Below are 26,989 nucleotides of genomic sequence, written 5' to 3' on the forward strand. Positions count from 1 at the left end.
TTATCACCTTTATATTTACCATTTTCTGGTAAATGACTGATATCTGATTGATATCCCATTTGTTACAAAAATTATACTTCACTTTGAATTTGCTTTAAATATGAGATATAGTCCGGGTGCTTGCCATGCGAACCAAGTAAGTCTCTAAAAGCAGTGTGAGGTTTCAGACAAATTTGATTATTTCCCTCATTCTCACAGTTGCTGGTTAAATATTAGTCAAGAGCACTCATGGTGACTCTTACACTCTTCTGTTGTCAACTACCTTATGAGACATTCAATTCATATTCAATGACCCTTGCCCTTCCATAGGCCAATTTTGTGAACACAAACTTTCTAGTTTTGAAAAAGTGTATCTTGTGTTATTCTTAACTGTGCATTACAGTCACACATCACAACCTCATACAAATTGTTTAACCTTCTGAAGCCTTCTCATTAATTTATTCCACATTTATTCAGAGTTTGCATGTCACAGAATTTGGGGAAAGGAAGTAAATAGTACAGCCAAGGTTTCCTCATCTCTAAAATTTGGCTAATGGTTGACAGAGCTCTTTTGAGGGATAAAATGTTTTTAAGTTCTTAGCATCGCGCTCAATGAATTAGATGATTAGTTGTTTTTTTTTTCCTTTTCTTAGTGTAGAGGTTCAAACCTAGGGCGTCAGGGCCTCACATCAGCAAGATACAAATTCTGCCACTGAGCCACACACCTAGCTTTCTGGTATTATTTTAATGAAATTACTTTTAACACTTCCCTTTGCAACGTCTAATGATTCATAAAATATAAAAATTCCATTTCCAACATAAATCCACTCTATGATTCACTGGTGCTGGAAATGACCTTTGCTAGAAATACTAAGTTCGGAGACTTAACTGCCATGTTAGTTCTTCATAATCCAATACTTTCTATAGCTACTCAGCCAAGAAAATTGTAAAACACAACCATGATGTGGATTGTGTCCTGCGCGGGAAAATTCGTCTAGAAAATCTGTGTTTTTTTTTTCCCAAAAGTTCTCATATACTTTCAAGTTTGGATTATTAGTGTCATCATTATTTCGACAGGCCATTATTTTTACTTGACTGGTATCACTAGCCTGGGTAAAATCAACATCTTTTAATAACTGTGGTTCCAGCACTGTGTGTGTGTGTACGTGTGTGAAGTCAAGTCAATAGAGAACGGCTGTTCTGTATCTTATAGAATTGAACTAATGAAAATGGGTCACAAGAAACTTGGCAAAACCTACGGACTTGACTGAAAAGGCTTAGAGAAGTGAAGTCAGTGCCTCTTTATTTCAGTGGAGCTATTTAAGGAGAAAAACAGCCATAAAGGTGGTAGAGGGTCCGCGTCTACACTTTATAGGAGGAATTATCTCTGGTTTCAAGAGGCAAAATGTCTTTTTTTCCTTAAGGCTTGTAAAGTAGCCGGCGGTCGGTCGCGAGTGAGTTAGGGAGAAGCGTTTTGGGTACAAAGGGTCACTCCTTTTAAGCCCCAGGGTTCCCCTCCGGTACTTGTGCGAGCGGCTCGGCACACAAAAGGGCATCCCCTACGACAGCCCAGGCCCGGCGGGCCGGGCGCGGAGTTGGCTCGAGACCCACCGGGGAGCCCTTCCGAGGCACGTGGGAGCCGAACCTGTCTCGGGATCTCGGCGGCCGCGCTCGCGGGCTCCGGGCTCCGCGCCCGACTTCCCCGGCCGGTGCAGCCCCAGGGGCGGTCCGACAGCCCCGGGCCTCCTGCCTCGTCATCGCTGCGTCTCCGGCTGCCGGGGCCCCGGCTCCCGGCCGCGGCATCCCCGCCTCCGGCTCCGCGGGCCGACGCGGGGCTCGGGGATCACCTGGGAGCCCACTCAGCCGCAGGGCGGGCGGGCGGGCGCGAGGGAAGCCCGGGTTCCCGCCGTGGGAGGGTTGGGCGGGGGGGTTGCCGCCAGCTCCTCGGGGTCCTCCGACGGGGGCGGGGGTGGGTGGGTGGGCGGCAGGTAGCGGCCCCCGCGGCCTCAAGGTGGTTCAACTGGTGGGAGCCCCGTCCGGCCGCCCGGTGCCCTCGGAGGGTCCCTGGGCAGCACCGTCCCCGCGGCCCGGTCAGCCGAGCCGGGGCTGAGTCCTCGGGCGCGGCGCGCCCCCCCCCCTTCCCCGGCGCCCCCCGCACCTGCCCGAGCGCGCCCGCCCGCGAGCCGGGGCTGGGGGCCTCGTGCGGCGCGCGCACGCGCACGCGCCTGGCGCCGGCCGTCGGCCCTGGGGGCGGGCCCGCTCGGCAGCGCGCGGGCGGGGGGCTCGGCGCGCGCCCCGCACCCGAGGGCTGCGGAGAGATATTTTGGGTGGCGGGAGGCCCCTCGTCATTTCCGCCAAAGCAGCTGCTCGTGCGAGGGCTTCAGTCCCGCGCGCGACGCGAGCGGGCAAGTTGGCCTCGAGGCGGGCGGCGGCGGCGGCGGCGGCGGCGGCGGCGGCGGCGACTCCGCTGGGCGCCGCGACCACCACCCCACCCCCCGCCAGCCCCCGGCGGCCCGAGCCATGAACTGAAGCCGCGGGACGGACGGAGCCCCCGAGCGTAGCGGCAGCGCCGCGACCGCCGCGGCCGCCGCCTCCGGAGAGACCAAGCTGAACCGACGCGTTTCCCTCCCCGTCGCCGCTGCCGCCGCCGCCGCCGCCGCCGCTGCCCGCCCGGGGCTCGGGGACGCCGCCGCCGCCGACGCGGGCGCCGACAGACAAAAGCCGCCTTCTCCGCGCCGCCCGCCCCGCGACGCGGCGGCCGGCCGGGGACCGCACCCGAGGGCGGCGCGGGCTGCCGAGTGTCCCTCGTCGCGGAGCGCCGCGCCCCGCGCCCCGCGGCCCCTGCCCATGGCGCTCATCATGGAACCCGTGAGCAAATGGTCTCCGAGCCAGGTGGTGGACTGGATGAAAGGTAAATGCCCTCGGCGCCCCCCGCGCGCGGCTCCCGGCGCCCATTGTCTCCCGGCCCGGGGCTGCCCCGGCCCCGGGGCGCGGGAAGCGGGCGCGCTGCTGCGGGGCCGACGCGGTGGAGGGCGGGGGACGCCCGCGGGTGGGGAAAGCCGGGCGCATCCCGGCGCCCCCCTACCCCGGGACGGCGGGGCCCGCGCGGGAAGGAGCCCCCCCCCACCCGGAGACGGGGGCTGCGCCCGCCGGGGCGCCCCTGCCCGGGCCCCTTTGTTCCTGGGAAACCTGACGCCCCCTGGGCGGCCGCGGCTGCCCGCCAGGTACAATTTCCCGCGCCAACTCTCCTGGCAACTTTTAAGCCTACAGAATGGGGTCGGCACGTCGCCACTCGGGTTGGAAGCTGGGGGGGTTCCCCCGCTCCCCCCCTCCGCTCCATCCCCCTGTCCGACGGAGGATTCTGGCGGGGAGGGGACGCGCTACTTGGAGGGAGAAGCGCTTCTTCCCCTGGGACCCCGCGCGGCGCCCGCGGGCTCGGTCCTGCGCATCCCTCCCCCCCACCTCCTCGCACCCCCGGGCGTCCTCTGCCAGCTTCTCGGGCTGCTGGAGGCTTCGGACGTCAAGTTTTTGGTAGCGGCTGGGTGCCAAGCGCATTCAAGTGATGCGCATTCCAGACTGCCGCGTTTCTAACACCTCGAAGGTTTCCCCAGCCCCCACCCCTGCCCCGGGCAGTTTTTAATGACCCGTAGTTCGGGACGCTCTCCCTTGCAGCCGCAAACGCGGGCTTTTTCCTCCGGTCTCCGGCTGGACTTGCCCGCCTCGCTCTCTCCCTCTGTTGTCTGAGTTAAGGGGCCTATAGAGGGCCCCCTTTCTCACGCCTGCTATCCCCCCCCACTCCAGCCCTTCGTCCCCAAGATTTCCACAATCGGGGAAACTCCGGCGAAATGGATGGGATGCGATGAGAGCTTCTCGATCGCAGTTGGGAGATGTCAGTTTTGCCTGTGTTCCCAGGCACAAACTCGAGCTCGATGTGTCCGAGGACGAAGGCTCAGCCTTGGCCAAAAATGCCCGTTCCTGCCGATGACGGAGCCCCCCTTTCAGCGCTTGCTGTAGCTAGCCGGCTTTCCGAGCCCCAGATTTACAGTACTCTTAGAATGGGCAGAGGGAGGGTGAGTACCGCAGGAACAAACTCATTTTGTCGGCTTCTTCAATGGAACCTTTTCAGCTTCTTCCCCATTTGCTTTCCTTTTATTCCCTTATTTGCCCCTTTATTCCTCCTTGACTTGGTTTTTCTTTTCTAGTATGGGGAAAGTGCTTTGTAACTGCAAAGTGCAAAGGAAAGTGAATTGAATTAAATCGAATTCATTATTTATCAAATGCCCCCTGCTTGCGGGGCATTGTGCTAAGATGCCAGGAGGGCCGTGACTAAGAGTCCTGCGGGAGCCTCACCTTTTCCCTTTCTTCTCTTTTCATATCTGCTGCTGAAAGCCCTCTTTTCTGGATGCCCACCCTTCTCTCTCCCCGGATTGTTAGATAGAAAAAAAAATATCCATCTTGCCTCTTGCTCACGCAAGAGCAAGCCAAAGTGGAGCAGGAACAGGAAAGCTGAATTAAAGCCCTTTCTTTGAAATTGCTTAAAGGGTTACTTGAGTTGAGTTGCGTCTGTCGCCGAAATGCGTAAAGGAAAGCTGCCCTGGCTCCACTGGGAGTCCGATTACCTGCAGGGACACGGACACATCTCTCACAGTCCCATGGCGTGAGACTGCTGCGTACCTTCTTCCCTGCCACCTCCACACCCTCACTGGAATTCTGCACTTGTTCCCCTCTCTCCCGTTTAGGTCCACTGAAGCAAGTAAAACACAACACAGACAGGAATTACTCATTTTTCCAGGACACCAGTCCTTTTAAAAAAAATCACCTCAGCCTAAAATGCAGCAGCATCTTTGAGCGTAGGCCAACAGCCTTGGCTGTGAATTTAAATGATTTTAATATATCCGTGGAATAACTTATTTTCATACCTGTTGGTGATGCATTTTTGGGCTATTGAAAAAGCCCGGTGACATAACCAAGATAGAATTTGTGTATCTTCGTGCTCTTTAGACTGGAGGACAATAACTGATGCCGTCATTTCATTTCGAGACCCAAACTGTCAACTGTTGAAATTTCCACTAAATTCATAGAAATTTGATTTGAGATATTATTAGAAGATCAGATTTTAAAATTACTTTGATGAAACAAGGATTCCCTCACCCTGTAATTTAGTAATTCACTTTAATTTTCCCCTCCCTCATCCATTTTCACAGATAAACTTTACTGAAGATTACAAAAAAAAAAGGACTTTTGACCCTTTTTTATACTTTTGCACATAAAAGATGCAGTAATGTTCAAAAGGCAGCTGACTTAGGGTGTCACTTTGAAATAGCTGGGCATCACTTAGAATTATTGTTGCGTAGTGTGGTAAAGACAATAACAAGGACCGAACAGGACTTTTGAAGAAATGCAACATTTTGGGAGTTCTACAAAGCATAAGGCTACTTCACCGTCTTTAACATTTAAAGCACATAGCATATGCTATCACAATAAAAAAAATTTATAACTGTTCGGTAAGGTGTATGCTTTAAGTTCCTTCTAGAGTATTTTTTTCTTTTTACTAAAGAGAAGAGGAACCATTAACCATATAACAGTATGGGCGTGTGTGTATATATATATATATATATATATATATATATATTCCAGCCAATTTTTAGATGCAGCCATAAAATTCAATAGAGAGGGAAATAAGGAGGTAAAGATGCTAAGGGGATTATTAAGATTTGATAGCTTATATTCAAAATAACTTATGGATAATTATTTATACATTGCAGTTCACTTTGATTTTTTACTTTTCATGAAAATTTATTTGAAGAAGACACAAAATTTATATATTATTTGTGAAAAATAAGTAGCATTTTTTACTCACCCCAATGTCACTATAAAATCCAACCTCACTGAATTTTTCACTGATGAGAATTATTTGATATGATATTGCCATTTTGCCATTTTTAGTTCCAGCAAATATATGAACTTCTTACGAGTCAGTAAAATAAGCCATTACATGCCAGATAATCCTGCTAGTACTTCAGGCTGTTTGAAAATATATTCTACAAACCTTTGAAATTAATTTTATAAAAATATTTTTTAGAAAATCAAATACCATTTTAGCATTTAAAACCAACCTTTTCTGATTGAAAATTGCATCTATATTTCTGAAGTTTGGGCAAGTTTTAAAACCTAAAGCATTATACAGTAAATAAAAAAGAGCAGTTATTGGAAAAATCTATAGGGAAAAATCAGGTCAGTGGAGGTTTCTAGACTTTTTTCAGCCTGTTACTTGTTAGCACCTTTCTCAGCTCCTTTCTTTTCACTTGCATGACATTGAAATACTTCATAATCGGGAGGTGTTTGTATCTGCTGTTTTCTCTGCTGAAATATAACATAAAATCTGAACGTTTTAGGGATTCTGCTAGTAACCTTGTCATTAATTTTTCATATCCAGTTCACACCAAGTAAGTCCAGTTTCCTTCTTCCACCCTTTCCAACTCTGACGCTCTCAAATTACCCATAGGACTAATGTTATTTCCTAGGTCCAGTTCCTGCCATGATATTTTTCTGGTGATGTTAATCCTTTTGTAAGTCAAATAAAATTACGGTTTTCAGAGTCAACCAACAGTATACATTTAGCTCTTTTTACCTGTGCTCCCTTGTATTTTTATGATTGCTAACATAAAAGCTACCGCCTCTGTTCAGATCATATCACAACCAACTGTTCTATTCTTTCTGATAACCATAAACTATTTTCTTTAAGGAACACTTCTAACTTCTCATTTCCATCCTAATGACTTAGCTATCTCGAGGATAGAAAATGAAATACATGATTTTTAATTTAAAAAGCTAAAATTAATTTTATATATAGTCCTACAAAAGAAGAAAATGCAGTGATGCAGTAAGTTCTATTAAATATAGTATAAAGTTAAGTACTGTAAAGAAGAATGTGTTTGATAAGGTAAAGAAGCTTTGACAGTATAGTGCTCTTAAGTAATTTTCTCCCCTCATAGGACCCAGATATGAGGTTGAAATTTATCTTAATTAGATGATGGAAAATGTCAAAATCTTGAGACAAACTGCCTTGAGAGATATTGGAAATGATTTTCTGATATGAACTCAAAAGGTAGATACTGTTAGAAAAAATACATTACACTTATGTGGTCAAATTAATCCTTTGAAGAGTTTTTTCTCTTAATTACAGGAACTTGAGAGTCACTTTTAATCTCCTAGTTTGGATTCAACATATTTGGAACAGAAATTCTTACCATTTCGCACATAGAAGTTTGTTTTTATATGTAGAGTTTTTAGGTCATAAGAAAGATAATTTTATTTATAGTGTCATTAACATTTGTTTGTTAAGGAAAAGCTGATTTAGTTCAGATTAGGGGAAATACGATGATGTATTCTGGTCCGTAGCTGTTGTTTGCTCAGTACATCTCTATGTAAGTGATTACTTGATTGTTTTAAATCAATTATTCTCTGTTTGGGGAAAATTAGTATTTGTAAGGGATGCCAGTGACATTGACAAACCTATGCCAGGACAGAAACAAGTACCAACAAGTACATTTGCCAATTCGGGGGAGAAAGTTTATATTACATATACAACTACCAGTGAAAAGAAAAGACGGTGGTTTTAGTAAAGCAGGAAGGAATTCATCGGGAAGGTAGGTTTGAGCAATTCAAGCTGTTTATCTTATTATGGCATATTCTAAAAGGCGTGTATACTAAACATAGGGACACAGCAAGAAACTCTAGAGTTGAAATGGGGTGATAAACCAGAATGATGGTTTCTAGGTTTGTCTGACTGAAGGAGAGAGATGGGCTCTTGAGGGAAAGTTAGGGGAAGCTGTGAGTAGGTGGCGTAAAAGTACAAGAACAAATCTGCATTTAACAAAGACAATATAACTCTCATCATGTCCTGAGTTTAAATAAATACCACATTATAAAACTTAGGCTGCCAAAAATAAGCCCACAGTGAATGTGTATTGAATTGGTACAGCTGTTTCAAATCTGTTCCTCAGGAATAATTTGGAAATAATGTTAAAATGAGTTATTTTGAAGATTAATTACACCATTAAGATTGTGTTGTTGGGAGCTGTGGAGATCATTCAAAGTGCCAGGGCAACTGTTTTGCATATTGGAAACCCAGGTTTGATCCCTTTCAACATTGCATGCTCCGCTGACAGGAGCAACCCCAGTGCCTCGCCCAGTGCTGGATTGGGTCTCAAGTCAAAACAAAACAGTAACAAAATGATACTTTTGGATGTTTAGAATTGTACTGATCCACATTTTTGTACGAAGAATGAAGGCAGGTTTTGAAATATGATGCTGCTTTTAATGCAGTGGTAAATCATCACTTTTACTTATGGCAGCGATCCTCAGATTAGGATTTAATTTGTTGTCAATGACTTAGCTTTCTACTTGACTTTCCTACAGCACTTTATACACTTTAGCCTTACTGTGAAAGATGAAGGATTAGCTTCTATAAGGAGTGCTGGAAGGGTGGATCATCTCTACTAATTTCAAAAGGGGTGGGAGGTAAGGTAAGAATTCTTTTAAATAGAATCTAAAGTCTTTTACATTTATGAAGTTAAGGGTTTAGGATCTTTCTCTGTGATGGCAAATAGAGTCTTCAATACAGGATCATTCAGCGAGTGAATTCGGTTTTCATGCCCTGGCCTCTGCTCCTGAAAATGGCTTTTCTGAGACTGGCGAAACTGCATGAACAAAAAAATCAAAGTGTTGATTTCTGCTACTTTTATATTAAGCAGGTATTATATCCATAGGCAGGAAACACAATTGGCATGATGGAACAGATGAAACCGGAGGATTACTAGGAATTCCAGACTCGCAGCAGGCCGTTTAAAGCTGCATTTCCCAAATTGCTCCGTGGTATTCAGCAATTACCGATGCATCCGTGAACAAGTTTGAGAATTGCTGGTTGGCTTTAGGAAAAACACATGACTCTTTTCTCTTTTTTTTTCTTTTTTCTTTATTTCTTTTTCTCTCCCATTATGTCAGGGAGCAAACTAAGATATTCTAAATCAAGGCTGTGTGAACAATACTATCTTAACTGATTTAACTCTCTTAAGGATAAACTCGGCCTTATCGTAGCCTCTCATTCTTGTTTCCAGCAACTGGAAAATAATGATGTCTCAGTCTTTTCGATTTAAAATCAAAGTTCTTAATGTTGTCCGTGAAGCCAACGGCCTGGCTTTTACCTGTAAGGTTGGTCTTATTCCTGACGCTGATTATACCGACCTTTCAATGCTGTTTGCCACCCCTGGCCCTTTGTACTGTATATATATTAATGCTCTCTGCTTTTCTTCACGCCGCTAGGCCCTCCTCATCCTTCAGATTGCAGACTTTTCCTCCTGTCTCCTAGAAGCCTTCCCCGAATAACACCATATTCTCCTTAGGTACTCCCCTGGTACCGTGTATCCCGTTGGCCGGTTTTAGTTTTACATTTATTTGTATGGTTAGTTGGATGAGGGCAGTGGCCACATCTTTTGCATTACAGTATATGTACCTGATGAAAAGTAGGCACTAAAGACATACTCGTGAAGTAGAAGATTAAATAAATTGATTCACAGATTACTGGTCTAAATGACAATACATGTGAAGTTCTTTTTACTGTTCTAATGAATACTTCATGACAAGTCTGTGCATTGTTTGCCAGAACACAGTGGAAGTAGGATTACTTGAACCACTTTCAGATTTATGTTGCTCTAGCCAATCCAATGATCTAAATCAAAGTATAGATTAATTTTGTCAGGCAATGTTAATGATTTCAGTGATGACATAATACTTCCATATTTATGCTATGAATACTGTTTGCTGGTATTACTTATTTGGCCAAGATAGTAAACATTACTTATAAATTAAACATATAGATATCTTTTGCTTTCATACAAAGTTTGTAATTGTTTCTTCATTTTGGTGTTTTTAGAAAGCACTATTTTGAAACACATGGTAGAGTGAAATTGATAATATGCCTTGCTTTCCTTTTTATAAAAGTGACAAATATATATAATAGGGTTAAATATATTTTACGTATGCTTGTATGTAATATATAAGCATATATAATATATTAAATATATAAATATATTTAATATGCAGTATATATTATAAGCATATATAGTATATATGCTCATATATTTTGTATATAAGTTATAAGAAAGGAAATATTTATACTTACATGATGAAGTAAAATATATTTTTCTGTTATGAGAATAAAATAGCCTTTAATTGTTCATTTGGAAGATAAATTAGAAAAGTAGCACTTTAGCTTAAATAAGAACCATTGTCTTTTTTATATTTAATGCCAAATTTACATTTAATTAACAGAATTAAAATTAAGTTGTTTATGAATGCATCTTAAATTAGTATTTGATTAGATAGTTTTCTATCCCTTTCTGATTATAGAAAATTAATATTAACTTTTAAAATAATATAAATTAATTTGAAACTGAATAAAATTAATTTTATTTTATTTTGTGATTTTGGAGGATGAGAGATGTGGACTACTCTGGCCGTGCTCAGCACTTACTCTTAACTCTGTGCCCAGGATCATTTCTGGCAGTGATCATCGTGCCAGGGATGACCTGGATTGGTGGCAGCAAGGCAAGCATCTTAACCCGATGTACTATCTTGAGCCTCCTGGACTAATTCTCTTTTGCTTTGGGGCCATACTCTGTGGTGTTCAAGACTCTCTCCTGATTCTGTACTCAGTGATAACTCCTGGCAGTGCTCGAAGGTACCATATTGGGTACTTGATGTCGAACCCTTGCCAGCCACGTGTGAGGCAAGCACTCGGCCTGCTTTACTATTTTTCTAGCCCCCCCCCCCTGCACTAGTTTTTGAAGGACACTTCCTAATTGCCAAGCGGAAAATGGCAGCTTGTTGAATACAGATGCCTCATGATGGTTTTACTGATTTATATACTATTGGATAATCACTCATAAGCAAATTTTACATATTTTTCTAATAAAGCATGCCACTAGCTTCACATATAGAATAGCTAAAATATAAATCAGAATAGTAAAAAAAATTAAGACCTTAGCGTTGTTGTACCTTTCTGTTCTTAATAAATTAACATCTTCAGACTAAAATGTTCATTAGTACTACATAACAATGTGTTACAACTATGCCTTAATTTGAATTACAAATAAGTATTTAATAAAAGTTTTAAACTTCAGAGATGTGTTTTAATTTCTTGTCCGATTTCTATTTAAATTGCAATCATTCTAATAGTTAATTCATTATCTTAATGTTATTACTCTTGCAATTTTAGGGAAGAAGGTATTGTGGGTATTTGCATAAATTCATTGACTTTTAAATTTTGCTAAAGTACATGAACTACTGTTTTATTTTTCTGTGTTTTATCTATTGAATATTTTTGTCACAATATAAACTTGTTTTGAAAACCAGGACTTATTAAATAAACCAGATACAATGGCATTAATGCATTACTATTTTGCCACCACAAAAGTGTTGTTACATAACTGATATCAAGTATAACACATTTGATTCCCTGATTATTCTTTCTTTTTTTAACAGGCCCTTTTAATTTGTTTCAGGATAAGGCGTGGACCAAAAAAAAGTGGTTAGTGTATTGCCTCCATCCCACCTCTGGCCCAGAGCAGACATTATCAATTGATCATGTGCTTTCTTGTTGAACATGGATATGGCTTTAGAGCAGTATTTATCAACCTCTACCTAATCTTCTGTTCTTCCTGTGGCTCCCTTGGGTTGATCCCCAAGCCTCATGCCATTTCCCCCTATTAATACTATTTTTAGCTCTGGACCTGTTGGAATATTTCTGGGGAAATGATGACCCTCCCCTTATGATCTACACTTGAAAAACTCTGCGTTAGAGTTTTTTCCCCAAGCACTTTGCTTGGATGGCATGTTTTTATATCACCTGGAGATTGTTTATTCCTTGCAGTGCTGAGCCTTGAACTCAGGGCCTCACACCCACTTCTAATCGAACTCAGTTGACACTTGAGGTTCAACTTAGCCAACCATGCCATACAGCCCCTGAGAGTATGGCAAGCTACGCCCTGAAATCGTCTTATGGGTGTCATCAGTATAGAGAACATACTTGAAACTAGTGCAGCTTAGCTAATTTTTATTTACTTGACATTAATATCTTCATGGAATTTTGTAGGTAGTTTAGGTAGACTTAAGATGATAGGTAAGAATTGAATCCACATTGATGTCTTTCGAAGTGTTGTAAACAGTATCCCTTTTATAAATTTTAACTTTTAATTTTGTTTCAGCTTTATCTTCTATTTTTAAAATGGACTTGCAACATGTTTTCTCAAGTACTATCTACGACAAATCACTGGAAGACCCGGATTTTAATTTTTCCAACTTGCTTAACAAAAATTGTGGGAGATTCCATTTTTCAGGAAGTTATTCCACTTGCAGTATTATCTATTAATAAAAATCTTAAGAGACGGATGAGAGGAAGTGGGGTCCAGGTCAGGGGATTGAGGTACAAAGGTGATGTTTTGGAATCATTGAGCCAAATATCCAAACCACGGAGTCAACACACTGAAATCAAGAGACCCAAACTTTAAGAACCGAACCTAGAAAGGTGCCCGTCAAGAGAGTAGACGGGAGCATGGGAGGAATAAGGGAGGAAACCTCCCACGTTGGTGGAGGGAAGTTGACACTGGTGGTGGGGTTGGTGCTGTAATATTGTATGTCTACAGTTCTTAATAAATAATTTTGTAAACGATTTGCTTTAATAAAAATAAAATTAAAAAATCTTAAAAATACTGTCCTTAAGTAATTATGCTGAAATTTCAATATTAACTGAATTTCTATTATAATCTTGATGTATCTTTTCTGTATAGAACTTTAATTCACTTTTTCTTTCAATCAACTACATTATTTTCAATATATTTGATAGAATGGGAACTTGTGATTTATTTCCTATTTGAGCATGAAGTTCCTAAACAAGTTTTGCATAGCTCATTTTGCATATTAACAATATGTGTGAAAGAGAAATTATCTTAGATATTCTGCTAATGGCATTCAATATAGACATGCAGTCTAGTAGTTACCTTTCTTTCCAAGTTGCCCGAGCCTATGTGGAGACAAAGTGCAATGTGGTATAGAGCCATCTTGCAATATAGGGCTAATATTCCCTACCAATTTCCCTGATGATGTGGTAAGTTTTATAGCAGCATCTGTTGGCATCAGTGTTGCATTAAATCCATGGCAGAGGTTTTCTTACTCAGAAGGCTCCTCCTTTGCTTTCTAACTTTCAGACCAAAGGCTTTCGATTTGATGTTGAAATGTCACACGTGGAGAGATGAAGGAATATTTAGGGCGAGATTATTTTTATTTCTAGTATGTCCCTAGACTAAATACTTTGTTTATGGCAAATAACAAAGCCTTGATATTTGGGGTTTTTCCTGCTTTGTTTTGGGGTTACACTCAGTGGTGCTCAGGACTTACTCCTGGCCCTGTTCACTTCAATAATGGAGGTACACAGGCGACCATGTGTGCTACCAAAGATTGAACTGGGGTCAACGGATGCAAGGCATGTGCCTATCTCCCGTACTATCTGGCCCCCTAAAATATGTTATCTTAATTATATTTATTTGGATTCACAATAACTAGAAACTTCTAATGAACTTTACTTTGAATATATGAAGAAAGGGTTTTCAAATCTAATAATGCAACTAAAATTGAAACTGTCATGGTGATGACAAAGTGATCTTAAGTGCTAGAGAAAATATTATCATAATTAGTCAAAAACCATTGAGAAGTTAGTGCAAAATAGGGAGCAGTCAAGTTGAATTAGATGTCTCTGTTCAGTCGAGTACTTGTACGGTGATAATAAAAGGTACAGTTCCATCTACATTTAAAAAAATATTTTGTATATGTTTAATGCTTATGGGTATTTTTGCTTATTTTTACTTTTTTTATATTTAAGCACTGTGAGATAGACCCTTACATAGCTGTTCATGATTAGATTTCAGTCATACAGTATTCCAATACTCATCTCTCCACTAGTGTACATTTCCCATTTTTAAGTGACGCACATGGTTTTACATGGATATAAAACATGGGATGGAGCGATAGTAGGGCAGGTAGGGCATTTGCCTTGCATGTGGCCAACCCCGTTTCGACCCTCAGCATCCCACAAAGTCCCCCAACCATCGCCAGGAGTAATTACTGAGTGCAGAGCCAGGAGTAATCCCTGAGAATCGCTGGGTGCAACCCAAAAGGCAAAAATGGTAAATAATAACAACAAAAACAAAAACACACCTCCTAGCATATATTTGGAAACTTCTAAAGTAGAGTTGGCTCAGAATAAAAATACAAGATGATCTTTTTCTCTTTGCTTTCCTCTAGTGGAAATGAGGTGTGTTTACTTCCTGGTAGAACTTTTGAGTCAGAGCATCTCAAGCTCTCCTTTACTTTAGCAATTATTTGAAGTCTCTCACTTTTTACAAAAACTATCAAAATGTCCAATACCTTAGACATTAAGCAGACTATACTGAAGTAGTTGCCAGCGATCCATATATATTTTTAAAGCTTTTGCGGTTTAAGTTTTCTAAATTTTAGTCACGGGAATTTACAGTTCTGTCAGTGATAGGGTTTCATGTATCTAACATTCCAACATCACATGGCCCACCAAAGTCTTCTTCTACCTCCACCATTGTCTTAGGGCACCCTCTGTACTCTCTGGCACCATCTGCCATACCTCCCTCTGGGCACCCCTGCCTTCAACACTGTTTCCCCATCATGGTAAGCTCAGTTATGCAGGCCAGTTCACAATTTCTATTGCTTTGGCCCACGTGTTATTCCTTTACTATGAAGTAATACATTCCACATATGAAAGAGGTCATTCTGTATCTGCCCCTTTCCTTTTTTTGTTAACTTCACTTTTGAACTTTTTTTAAACCATAGCTCATGATGGACTGGAGCGATAGCACAGCCTTGCACTCGACTGACCCAGGTTTGATTCCTCCGTCCCTCGGAGAAACCGGCAAGCTACCGAGAGTATCCCACCCACACGGCTGAGCCTGGCAAGCTACCCGTGGCGTATTCGATATGCCAAAAACAGTAACAACAAGTCTCTCAATGGAGACGTTACTGGCGCCCGCTCAAGCGAATCAATGAACAACGGGACAACAGTGCTATAGTGCTACAGCTCATGACAGTATGGAAACCATGTTCTTTGTATGTAAAGATCCTAAAGGGATAATTATCTTTGAAAACCCATATGAACTGAACATAATTTTGTTAGGGGTTGCTTTTGAGATTTTTAGACCATTTTTCTTGAAGTAAATGTTGACAACATTGCTAATAAGCACTTTTAAGAAATAGACTTTTAAAATGGTAACACCATCAATCTCTCTTTACACTAATTTAAAGCTGAATCAAATTTTGCTATTTTAATGTTTTTTTCCAAATGAATTTGTTTTGCCAGCGTATTATTTTTGTAACAGCATGCACAAAGAAAAATAAATATAGTAGGATTATAATTAGGAGGTCTAAAAACCATTTTATCCCTTTTACATAATCTTTAACAAAATCACAAAAAGTTAAGGCTAGTATGTATCTGTCCAAATAAGGACTGAAAAAAATTTAACACATGCACAAGACTAATATCAATCAAAATTCATTCTTTTTAAAAAAATTTTTATTAGAGAATCACTGTGATGTACAGTTACAAACTTATGAACTTTTGTATTTGCATTTCAGTCACATACTGGTGCCTACTTATATTATCACATCTGTGCGTAAGAGAAACAGCAAGTTCAGAAGTTATTCTTTTGACAAATACAAGAAAAAGGAACAGGTGTTGATATAATAATAGTCACTGGAATAAAGTGAGTATTAAGAGAAGTAGGAGCAGATCAGATTCATTTGCCATTTATCCTAGTATTTTCTGTTGACCATTTCAGACTTATGTGGGAATAAGTGCCAGCTAATTTTGGAGAAAGGCACACTCTAGAATGTCAGGGAATACAACTGATAGTTGCAGAGAACTTGTGCTGTAATGTGATGAAGGAAGTCATCAAAAAGCAGTCATGCCCTTAATGATTAGGGCATGTCGAGATTTGGGAGCCTTTCAGAAAGAAATCAGTAGTTAAAGCTGGAACAATTTGAGCCACAAAAGGAGTATTGAATTAAAATTTACTGTAAGATATACTTGAGTTCATACTGATGCAAATAAATAGACAAATCTTGAGTACAGAGAATTCCAGATAAGTTGTTTGATAGTCCCCTCTCCAGGACGTGGTACTTACCTCTCCACACTTTGATCGTGGCCTGCTGTGAGAGTGACTTGTTCCCAAAGACTGGAGTGTAGAAAGGGGGAGAACATGTATTTCCACAGTAGAGAAGCCTATTGAAAACTAACTTGGCCAAGCAATCAAAATTAATATCATCACTGAGAAGTCATGTTGATAGCATGTACCCTTGTGATGATAGTTACACTTTGCTTCTTGTGATTTCCCCTCAAATCTACATTTAGTCCAGCCTAATCATGAGACAAACCCAAATTTAATGACATTTTGCCACATACCTTCTCCATACTCAAAACCTCTAAGAAACAAGGAAAATGCGAAAAGTTCACAGGGCCAAGGAGGCTAAGGAAACATGATGGCTATTTTTTTGTAGATTTTTTTCATTAAAGCACTGTGATTTGCAGTTATTCATAGTTGAGGTTTAGACACACAGTACTGAAGCACAGATCTCATTCCCAGTGTCAGCTTCCCTCCGCCAATGTTCTCAGGTTCCCTCCCATATCCCCAACCCCAGCCAGCCCACTTGTCAAGCACCTTTCTAAGTTTGGTCGTTAAAGTTTGTGTTTCTCAATTTCAATGTTATTGTCTCTGTGGTTTGGATATTTGTCTCTATCATTCCTTAACACCACCAGGCCCCCATTGCTTCTCATCTGTCTTTTCTCACCCAGCTCTCCGACTTCTATCCTCCTCCCTACACTCTTGGGCCAATGTTGGTCTGGGTACCACCCTCCTTTAAAACAGTGCATTCCCTTATTCAATTATTCTCACTGTATCACTGTCATGCTGTTGATCATTGTTTTTCTTGGCCGGGTGCCAGTAACGTCTCCATTCGTCCTAGCCCTGAGATTTTAGCAGCCTCTCTTTACTTGTTCTTCCCAGTGATGCCGCATTGGAGGCTCTTTCAGGGTAAGGGGAATGAGACCCATCATTGTTACTGTATTTGGCATATCGAATACGCCAAATATTCTAAATACCACAAGTAAGTGTTACTATCCTGTGTTTAATTTTATTCTGGCTTACTTAATTTAACATGATGTCTTCCAGTTCCTCCATGTTGCAGCAAATTGCACGATTTCATCAATCCTTAGTATTCCAGCTGCATAGTATTCCATTGTGTTAAACCACATCTTCATGATTCACTTATCTGTCTGTCTTCAGACATTGAGGTTGATGCCAAATTTTAGCTATTGTGCTGAGTGCTGCAATGAATAATAGTGTGCATTTAGTCTTTTGAATTAATGTCTATTTTTATTATGGTACCCTGGGTAGGATCCTCCAACAGAAATAGCACATTTGGAAAAAACTTGTGAAATGGAAATGCACTATGGAATTTAGTTAGTAGCAATATAAATGTTAGTGCCTGAGTTGTGAAAAATGTATCATAATAATATGAACTATTAATAATAAACTTGAGGACTATACTGGAAACTGTACTATTTTTGCAACTTTTCTGTATATCTAAAACTATCCAAAATAAACAACTAGTTTGATATAGCTGAATTATTAATGTGCTAGCTCTGCCAGAAAATAAACTCTATACATATATAAAATAGCTTTTTGTTGTCTCTAAAAATTCTTCCAAATACAAACAGAAATGTAATTTGGTATATAGGTAGCACTATAGTGTGGAATTGTTTCATAAATTATCCTAGCAACTATTCACTAATCCATTCTTTGTTGCAGTTTCAAACTTGCATTGCTCAAAGTGCTCCAAAGAGTCTATTTTGGCTGTGGTCTGAGCTTCTGCCATATGTCTCTCTCTCTCACATAAACCTTATCCTCTCGTACCTGTGAAAAACGTTCCCCTGAATAGATATTGTAGCTGCATTCCCCTTCTATTTATTGGTTGACTTGACGAGCTACTCCCCAAGCCCTGACATTTGCCAATCAGTAAATATGTTTGAGATGAGGAAACTTTCTGTGCATACATAGAATGGGACCATCAAAACTTAACTCTATCTCTTTATTTTACCCCAATGCTAACAGATTTTCAGTTAAGCTCTTAGGCAGTAAACGTCATAAACGATTTTCAGCATTCCTAATTGTAGTTTCTGTTTCTGCAGGCACTTTTTGTAGGAATGTTAAACAAGGCATGACTATTTTTCAGAAAATAAATGTTATCATTTGTAATAATTGATTTAAACTGAATATATAATTATAAGTATAAATATGAACACGTGTTTACTGATGAGGGACAATTGCCTAATGCAGATATGCTGAAATTGAATATAACTAAATGACCATTTCCCCATTGCTTTTCCTTAAGAAAGTTATTATTTTTACTAAAAAATGTAAGACCTGGGGGCTGGAGCCATACTACAGCGGGTAGGGCGTTTGTCTTGCACCCACCCGACCCGGTTTTGATTCCCAGCATCCCATATGGTTCCCTGAGCACTGCCAAGAGTAATTCCTGAGTGCAAAGCCAGGAATAACCCCTGTTCATTGCCGGGTGTGACCCAAAAAACAAAAAAAAAGTAAGGCCTGGGGCTGGAGTGATAGTTCAGTAGTAGGGTGTTTGCTTTGCATGTGGCTGACCTGGTTCCAATCCCTGACACCCCATATGGTCCCCTGAGCCCCTCCAGGAATGATCCCTGAGCACAGAGCCAGAAGTAAATCCTGAGTGCTGCCGGGTGTGGCAAAAATACAAATAAAAAGTCACACCTTATTTTGTTTAGTATCTCCATTTGAATGTGAGCTCATTTGTAGCTTCAAGCGTACTTTGATCACAATTCCAAGAAATGTATTAGCTTTATAAACGTAAGTGCTTTAATACTCGCAGTTTATTCCTTTATCTTTTTGACTTAGATTTTGTTTTCTAGTTAAGTAGTGTGAAAATTATAAAAGAAAGAGGCTCTGATAGCAAGTAGATTAAGCTGTGACTGGGAATTTAATGTGTTAACATGATACTTGCTTTTTCATGCCACAATAAATTGTTATAATTCTCAAAATTTCAACTAACTTGATCTTTTATTAATTCACCTCTCTAAAAGTGTGAAGCTATGTTGTTATTAATGTGAATGCCTTAGATTTGGCTCTGGGTTTCTGCTTAATTTCCTTTTTTCCCCTTGACTTTATGCTCTGTGAGTTCCAGCCTAGCTGTGCATTAATGCAGTCTTTATGAAATGCTTATACATTTTTTGTTCAAATTATTTCTTAAGTTAAATATCAGGAATGAAGGAGCATTTCATTTGTCTATCTTATTTTGTTTTAGTAAACTAAGAATGGTATATATCCAAGTTTTGCAGCTACTTTTGACTGTGCAGTTGGAAGGAATGGTTTCCCATTCCAACACCCACCAATATCTAACGCAGAATAGAATCTTTTCCAAGATAGATGGACAGCATTTAAATGGAAGTTTCCTTCACAACTTTCTAATGAAAATTTTCATAACAAAACCACGCAAATTTGGTATGACTGGCTGTTGCAATAAGGCAGTTTTGTAATAATGAAAAACAATGTACAAGCAAATAGTGTGATTTGCGTGACTTATGAAATACAGATGGCGAGAAGTAGACTTGGAAGCTTTATCAGAGTGCAGATGGACATGAGTTCCTCAGTGAAGTTAATTAGGGGTAATTATTGTATAGTAACCACTTTTTTGAAGGGTGCTGTGAATTTAGTTATTTTACTTTATCAACTGCACACATGCCAGATGATGCCCTTCAGAGCTGGTGAAAAACATCTCTATCACCTATAGCCATGCCAAAAGACTCTCCTACCTTAACCCTCTCTTGATCATTCCATCAAGATGAATATTTCAATGAGAAAAAGGATAGAGGCTGGAGAGAATTACAGGAGATAAGGCTCTTGCTTTGCATGCAGCCATAGTGGTTTGAGTCTCATCACCACGTGTTGTTTCCCCAGCAACATAGGAGAGATCTCTGAGCACAGAGTCAGGAGTAAGCCCTGAGCACTGCTGCAAGTGCAAAAGAGTAAAGTAAATATCCAGTAGAAAGCACTGCATGGACACAATACACGTTATCTGTAGTATTGAGTTAGAATTGGAAGACTCTTCAGTTAGGATTCAAACTTAAATTCAGTCAAAATTTGCCATGTGTCACTAATTCTTCTATTCCCAAGTCCTTTTGTTTTCTAAAATTTCGGATAAGGAAATGTTCCTTTTCAGTGGATTCTGAAGGATAATTAGTGAAGATTTGAGGAGAAGTGGAATTATATTTTGACACTGCCACCAAAATAGTTCATTGATTGCTGAAGAGTATTTTTAAATATTTATGAGAAATAGTTAAGTATTTCATTTGGTAAATAAACTGCTGAATATTTTTCATATGTTTGCCTGAAGACATGTATGTGAAGAGTATTGTTCTTATTATAAAATGTATCTGGAGTATAGATTTCAGGTGGCTGACTCCCTCTGGGGGGCCCTTTCTCTCTTTCTAGCTTCTGTCTTATTTCCAGCCAATTCTTTCCCTAATGATATTATTGGGACATTTTTCTCCAGACAGGTTTTTCTAGTTAAACGATCTTTTAAGTGCTTCAGTCTAGTTATTAGAATGGTGTGTCTCACTCTGCCCACTAGGGAACTCAATACAAACATTGTAAGTCATTGGTATCGATGGCTCTACCATCCCTGGCTAAGACTCAACCAATATGAGTTTCATCTTATGTGTATTAAGGTTCCTCATACTTCTTAGTAGTTTTTCCCATTAAATATATCACATTAATGTTTTTAATTCTCAAAATAAAGGGTACATTATGAGCAATTCATTATGTCCCAGTTTGATCAAAGCAATGTCATGAAGAGCGTACCCTGAATTTGTTTTCAGTTTTTAGTAAGACATAATTTATGATACTGTTAATAGAGTTTTAGCCATACTGTGTACCAACTTCAAACCCACCACCAGTGACAGCATTCCTACAATTCCACAAGAGTCCCCTCTACTTTCGACCCACCTTCTTAGCCAAATCATTCCTAATTTTTAATCATTATCGTTTGTGTCACAGGCTTGCATTAGTGTTGACTAATGGTTTTGATGTGCAGTTACCTCACTTCTAAACTAACAATATAACTGAGACCCCTGGCCCGTGTCCTTATGTTACTTTCTATCCACCTCATTATTCCCTCCCTGGGTTCTTGGCATTCTTGGTTATATACTAGAGAGCCAAAAGTTCTGCATCATTTTATACCTTCCATCATCTTCTTTTGTTACCTTGCATACAGAAGATGAGTGAGACCATACACTATTTGTTCTCTTTAGATTTATTTGACTCAGCATGATGCCACCTAGCTCCATCCAAGTTTCAGCAAGGTGCATGACTTTAATTTTCTTATGATAGCAAATAGAATTCACTTGTTTATCTATACCACAAGTTGTTGTCCATTAAACTTTTTTTGGACATTGTGGCTGCTTCCATATCCTGACTGTTGTACTCAACACTTTGATGAGCTTAGATGTGCATATATATTTTCAAATTTTTGTTTTTATATTTGGGGTTGGATGCCAAGAAGTAAGATTGCTCAATTCTTACTTTTTAAGTAAGTACTGTTTTCCAGCTTTATTTTATTCAAGATTCATGACACAAAAATGTATTTCTCATACTTGTCATACAATTGAAATATAAGAGTATTATTATCAAAAGCATATACATGGTGATAAAATTATTGGATACAGCATGTACAATGAAAATGACAGGCACTTATGAACAGCAGAACTATACTTAGTTGACTTTTCATAGGAGAAACAGTTAATTGTAAGAAACAAATGAACCAATTCATTTGAGCTTAGAACACTGAAAACAAGAGAGAATCACTGACAAAACAATGCTTTTTCTCATTAATGTGTCACAAGTGGTATTTGAATTGAGGGCAATTGAGAAGCATTAAGACTACAAATTAGTTCCCATGTAGTGTAGTATGGTTGGTGGAAAGTGTACTTTCCCAAAGCTGGTATGCTGGCCCTGTTTATATTAAACACTTTTGCTTTTCTCCTTGGGTTTTAGAGTTTGACTTGCACATACATACATACATACATACATACATGCATGCATACATACATACACGTATATTTGACAGTTATCCTATTGGAGAATTTTAATAATATAGACATTGATTCAGTCTTCTTTCAGTCATTCTAATAAAGCTATTGACTTTAGATATTTTTGCAAAAACCAGAGATGGTTCAATGGACTGAGCATGTTTTACATGCCCAAAGCCCAGTTGTTTGTTTGTGTGTTGGGTTTGGGGCCACACTGTATGGTGCTCAGGGGTTACTCCTGGTTCTGCACCTAGTAACCACTCCTGGTGGGCTCTGGGGACCTTATGTGATACCGGTGATCAAACTTGGGCCCGCCGTGTTCAAGGCACATGCCCTGCCCGCTCGCTGTACTATGTCTCTGGCCCCAGAGAGGCCCAGTTTTGATCTCCAGGACTTAATGGTCACCAGAGCATCACCGGGAGTGACTACTGACTAAATCAGTGAATACTGATTCAAAATAATAATAAAACTTAATATTTTATAGAGTATCTTCATCATGACTTTGTTATTCCATCTTGTTAATATCAATACGTTTCTGACAGTAGATGACAATATGCTGGGTTTTATATTTCATTCAGACTTTGAAGACCATTTGTATTATTTCTTTCTTGGCCTTCGGTTATTCCTCATTTTTAAAAGATGGCTAAGTTTTTTGGTTGTTTTTTTCTTTTTGGATCACACTGGCAAGGCACAGGGGTTACTCCTGGCTCTGTACTCGGGAATCACTCCTGGCGATCCTCAGGGCACCATATGGGATGCTGGGAAACGAACCCAGGTCGACCGTATGCAAGGCAAATACCCTACCCGCTGTGCTCCAGCCCCCAAAAGATGTCTAAGTTTTAAACTAAGTAATGTATGCTTTTTAAAAGAGTCATTGTATGGTTGAGACAGCGCTTTCACTGTCACTGTCACTGTCATCCCGTTGTTTATCGATTTGCTTGAGCAGGTGCCAGTAACGTCTCCATTTGTCCCTGCCGTGTGCTAGTGCAGCCCGGTGGCGTATTGGGGGTTCTTTCAGGGTCAGGGGAATGAGGACCATCATTGTTACTGTTTTTGTCTACTTCTAACGTAGTACATAGGACAAGTTATTTGCATTTCTGTCTGACATTGCTATAAAAGAATCTTGGGAGATATGCTTGTAAGTTTGGGGAATGTGTGGCTTGAGGCCATTCTCCTAGATGCTTGGTCCTGTGCTCAGAGAATTCTCTTGCCTCTCCTTGAGTACTATATACACTGCATATAGTACTTACACTATATGCAGTGTAAGGACTGGAACTGGATTGGACGGCAAGTATGACAGCCCCCAGTTCAAAATTTTTAATTCATACTTGGTTTGGTTGCAGTGAAATGGTTGAGCGCTCACTTGATTTTCTTTATATCCACATTAATGAATCATAGTGACTGTTAGGCATTTTTCATTTTAGAAGGCTTTACTTTATCCTGCAAACTAAATGACAGGCACACAATTACGTATGCTTTACATTAATACTTTTTAAATAATAAGAACAAAAGGTGTGTTTTGTGTGAATCTAACTCCCCAAAGTCTAGGTTCAGATTGCCTTTACAAACCTTGATTGGCAAATATCTACACTATTCGGTTACAAATCTCTCTCCTTTTCCTTTTCTCTAAGTTTGCCATAGCAAACTGTAACTCTTAACACATTAGCAAATAGGCCAGGAGCAAAATACCTTATGCCCCTTGTATTATTTAACACTTCATACTCTGCTTGCTCCTTGAAAATAGAGGAAAAGGTAAGATGTTTGAAAAGACCTACTAAATGAAAAGAAGAGCATGAATTTAAAATGTACTTATTAGGCCATGGAAACCAAATTAGAATAAGTGATATATTCAAGCTGATACCATTTTAAAATCATACTTTTAAAATTAGGGTCGGTAAAGCAGTAGTTACATGTTATTACTAAATAAGTGAAACTATAAAATTTATAGCTTTGAACATACATTTAATAGTTTTAATTATAATTGATAGGTAAATTATAATTTGCACATGCTCAAATACACTTGTGTATATTGAAACATAATTAGCTAAAATTCTCTGGCTTAAATTTATTAAAAAGCATGCTTAATTTGTCATTTGTGTTCTCTCTGAGATGATAGAAAGTTAAAACCAGAAAGAACTTGTCAGAAACTCTTGGTCCTATGTCATAGTAGAAACTGAGCTCAGAGAAGCCAAAGGGCTTGTCGAAGTCCACAAATCTTTCTACTGGCAAAATTATTATGACAAAGAATTCAATATATTAAATAGTATGTTGCCTAGATATTTTGATGATTGTCAGGATATCTTGTTTAGGAGCAAAGAAGTGAATTGTTTTTGATTACTCATGTCAAGGCTAAAGCACATCTAGATCAACACATGTGACAAACTCACTTCATAGAATAATCCCTTCATTAGGAATGTTTGATTTAAATTTCATTTTATCATAATTTATAATTCTGATAATACAGAATATAGGCAGTCCGATTTCTATTAAAGCTGTTGGAGAAACTTGCCTTGATTGTCTTTTAATCTCTGTGCTATGATTCGGTGGTTTCAAATTCCATTTTCTAAGGTTTTACAGATTGCTAGTGTAGTTTACTTCAGTAGTATTAAATCAAATTCTGAACACACAGTTGACATTTTTGGTTTTTTTGTGAACGGAATAAGTGGTTTGCTCTGCTGAATAGCCTAAGAAACTTTTCTAATTTTAAATAATCTCCTATTTTAAATTTTAATTATGCAGCACACAGACAGTTGCAACTAGATAGGCAAAATAAGTTCGATGTGATATTCTTGAACTACCTGTATTTCTTAATTGCAATCATACTACTGAAATCAATAGATTAGGGCCAGAGAGATGGCTCAAAGGACTGGAATACATGCATGCTTTGCATTTGTGAGCCCTGCATGGAATCCCAGCACTGTGAATGGTCCTGGGAGCAATGCTGATTGTGGGCTGCCAAAAAAAAATAGAATAAATTGGTCCTTACTGAACACAAATAGCTGCCTTGGATACAGGAAAATAACAGTGTTTTTGAAGTATCACAGACACTAAATTTTTTTTATTTCATTAAAGCACTATGATTTGATCATCTTTGGCCCCAGGAAAAGCAAAGAAATCAAGTGGAGGAAGAAGAACCTCAGAAAAGACAGATGAGAAGCAACGGGGTGAGGGGCAGGGGTCAAGGGATTCAGGTAGATCGGTAGTGTTAAGGAATGATAGGGCACCGAACGATTTTTAAATTTGTCATAGAGATTTGAATCCTTTGTTATCTTCCACTGTACCTATTTAAGTATTGCTTCCTTCTACACAGTAGCTAGCGTAGCATTTGTATTATTTGCATTCCTATTTCTTTTCAACATTCCTATGTCTCAATGGTAGCAACAGCTTCAAAAGTTCCCATATCTTCAAAGAATCACTGTCACTTGTCACTGTCATCCCGTTGCTCATTGATTTGCTCGAGCAGGCACCAGTAACGTCTCCATCGTGGGACCTGTTGCTACTTGTTTTTGGCATGTCCAATACGCCACGGGTAGCTTGCCAGGCTCTGCCGTGTGGGCGAGATACTCTCGATAGCTTGCCGGGCTCTCCGGGAGGGACAGAGGAATCGAACCCGGGTTGGCCGCGTGCAAGGCGAACGCCCTAACCGCTGCGCTGTTGCTCTAGCCCACTTCAAAGAATATTTCTTTAAAATCTAGAATGTGGGGTGGAGAGATAGTAGAGGAGGTATGGCGGTTATCTGGCTTGTGGCTAACACAAGTTCTATATGTGACACTACACAGTGACGCCTGAGCCCCACCGGGAGTGAAACCTGAGTGTGACTGGGTGTGATCCCAAAACAGAGCAACCTAAACTTAGAGCAGATACTGTATTGTAACATCTGAATTTATCAATGACTTGATATATGTGTAAAATACTAACCATAGTGAAATTTCTAATATTTTTTTAAATAAATATGTGGATGATAAGTAGAACCCACAAAGTTTACAAAAGTAAAAAATTGGAAGTAAGCATATTAATGGATTTTTATTTGTGGGTTTTTTTTTTGGGGGGGGACCAATACTTGGTGATGCTCAGGGGATACTCCTGGCTCTGCTCTCATGAATTACTCCTGGCCATGCTCAGGGCACCTTCTAGAACCCAGGTTGGTCACATGCAAGGCAAGCACCTTACCCGCTGTACTATTGCTCCAGCTGAGGGATTTTAATATATGAGTTCTTGTAACGTGTGGGTTGTCAAGCATTCAATAATCAGATGGAAATGAAACAACTAAAAGACCATTTCTTTAACCACTAAATGGCCATTGTCTGTTTCCTAACTGAAATTTCTTTCTCATGGAACTTACTATCCGTACATTTTTCCACATGTTATTTTAAGCATTGTAAATTTTGATATTTGTCATTCTGTAATGCAGAAAAAATATGCAACTCAATCACATGAGAACAAGCTGGTATAATGTACATTTTCTGATAGCTGCTGTCAAAGATGGAATAATTACGTTTTTCTTGCCACCATTGGAATAGTGGTCACTTCAGGACAGCCCTGAGTCATACTTGTAGGGCCAGTAGGAAAAGTTTGCATCATTGGCAGCCACTTGGGCTCTTCATGTTCCATGACGAATGGCAAACTGGCACTTGGTGTTGCTGAAATGTTTCTCAAATGTCTAAGTCCCAGAAAAAAATTATTGTTACAGAGTGTAAAAACCGAAATCTATGACTTATTTGGACCAGTAGTTTTGAAATTTTCAGCTAGTTAGCC

General features: G+C 40.2%; 1 protein-coding gene across 5 annotated transcripts in view; it reads left to right on the plus strand.

The window, feature by feature from the left end:
- Positions 1 to 2,692: 2,692 nt before the first annotated feature.
- CNKSR2 (connector enhancer of kinase suppressor of Ras 2) overlaps positions 2,693 to 26,989 on the plus strand; it is a 266,721-nt gene continuing 242,424 nt past the window's right edge. For all 5 annotated transcript variants that reach the window (XM_004612236.2, XM_004612237.2, XM_055120826.1 and 2 more), the window contains exon 1: positions 2,693 to 2,890. In XM_004612236.2, coding sequence (XP_004612293.1) covers positions 2,827 to 2,890 — 64 coding nt within the window. In that variant the 5' untranslated portion in view covers positions 2,693 to 2,826. The remainder of the gene's footprint in view (positions 2,891 to 26,989) is intronic.

The sequence above is a fragment of the Sorex araneus genome, chromosome X, assembly GCF_027595985.1.
Source record: "Sorex araneus isolate mSorAra2 chromosome X, mSorAra2.pri, whole genome shotgun sequence".
Classification (NCBI taxonomy): domain Eukaryota; kingdom Metazoa; phylum Chordata; class Mammalia; order Eulipotyphla; family Soricidae; genus Sorex; species Sorex araneus.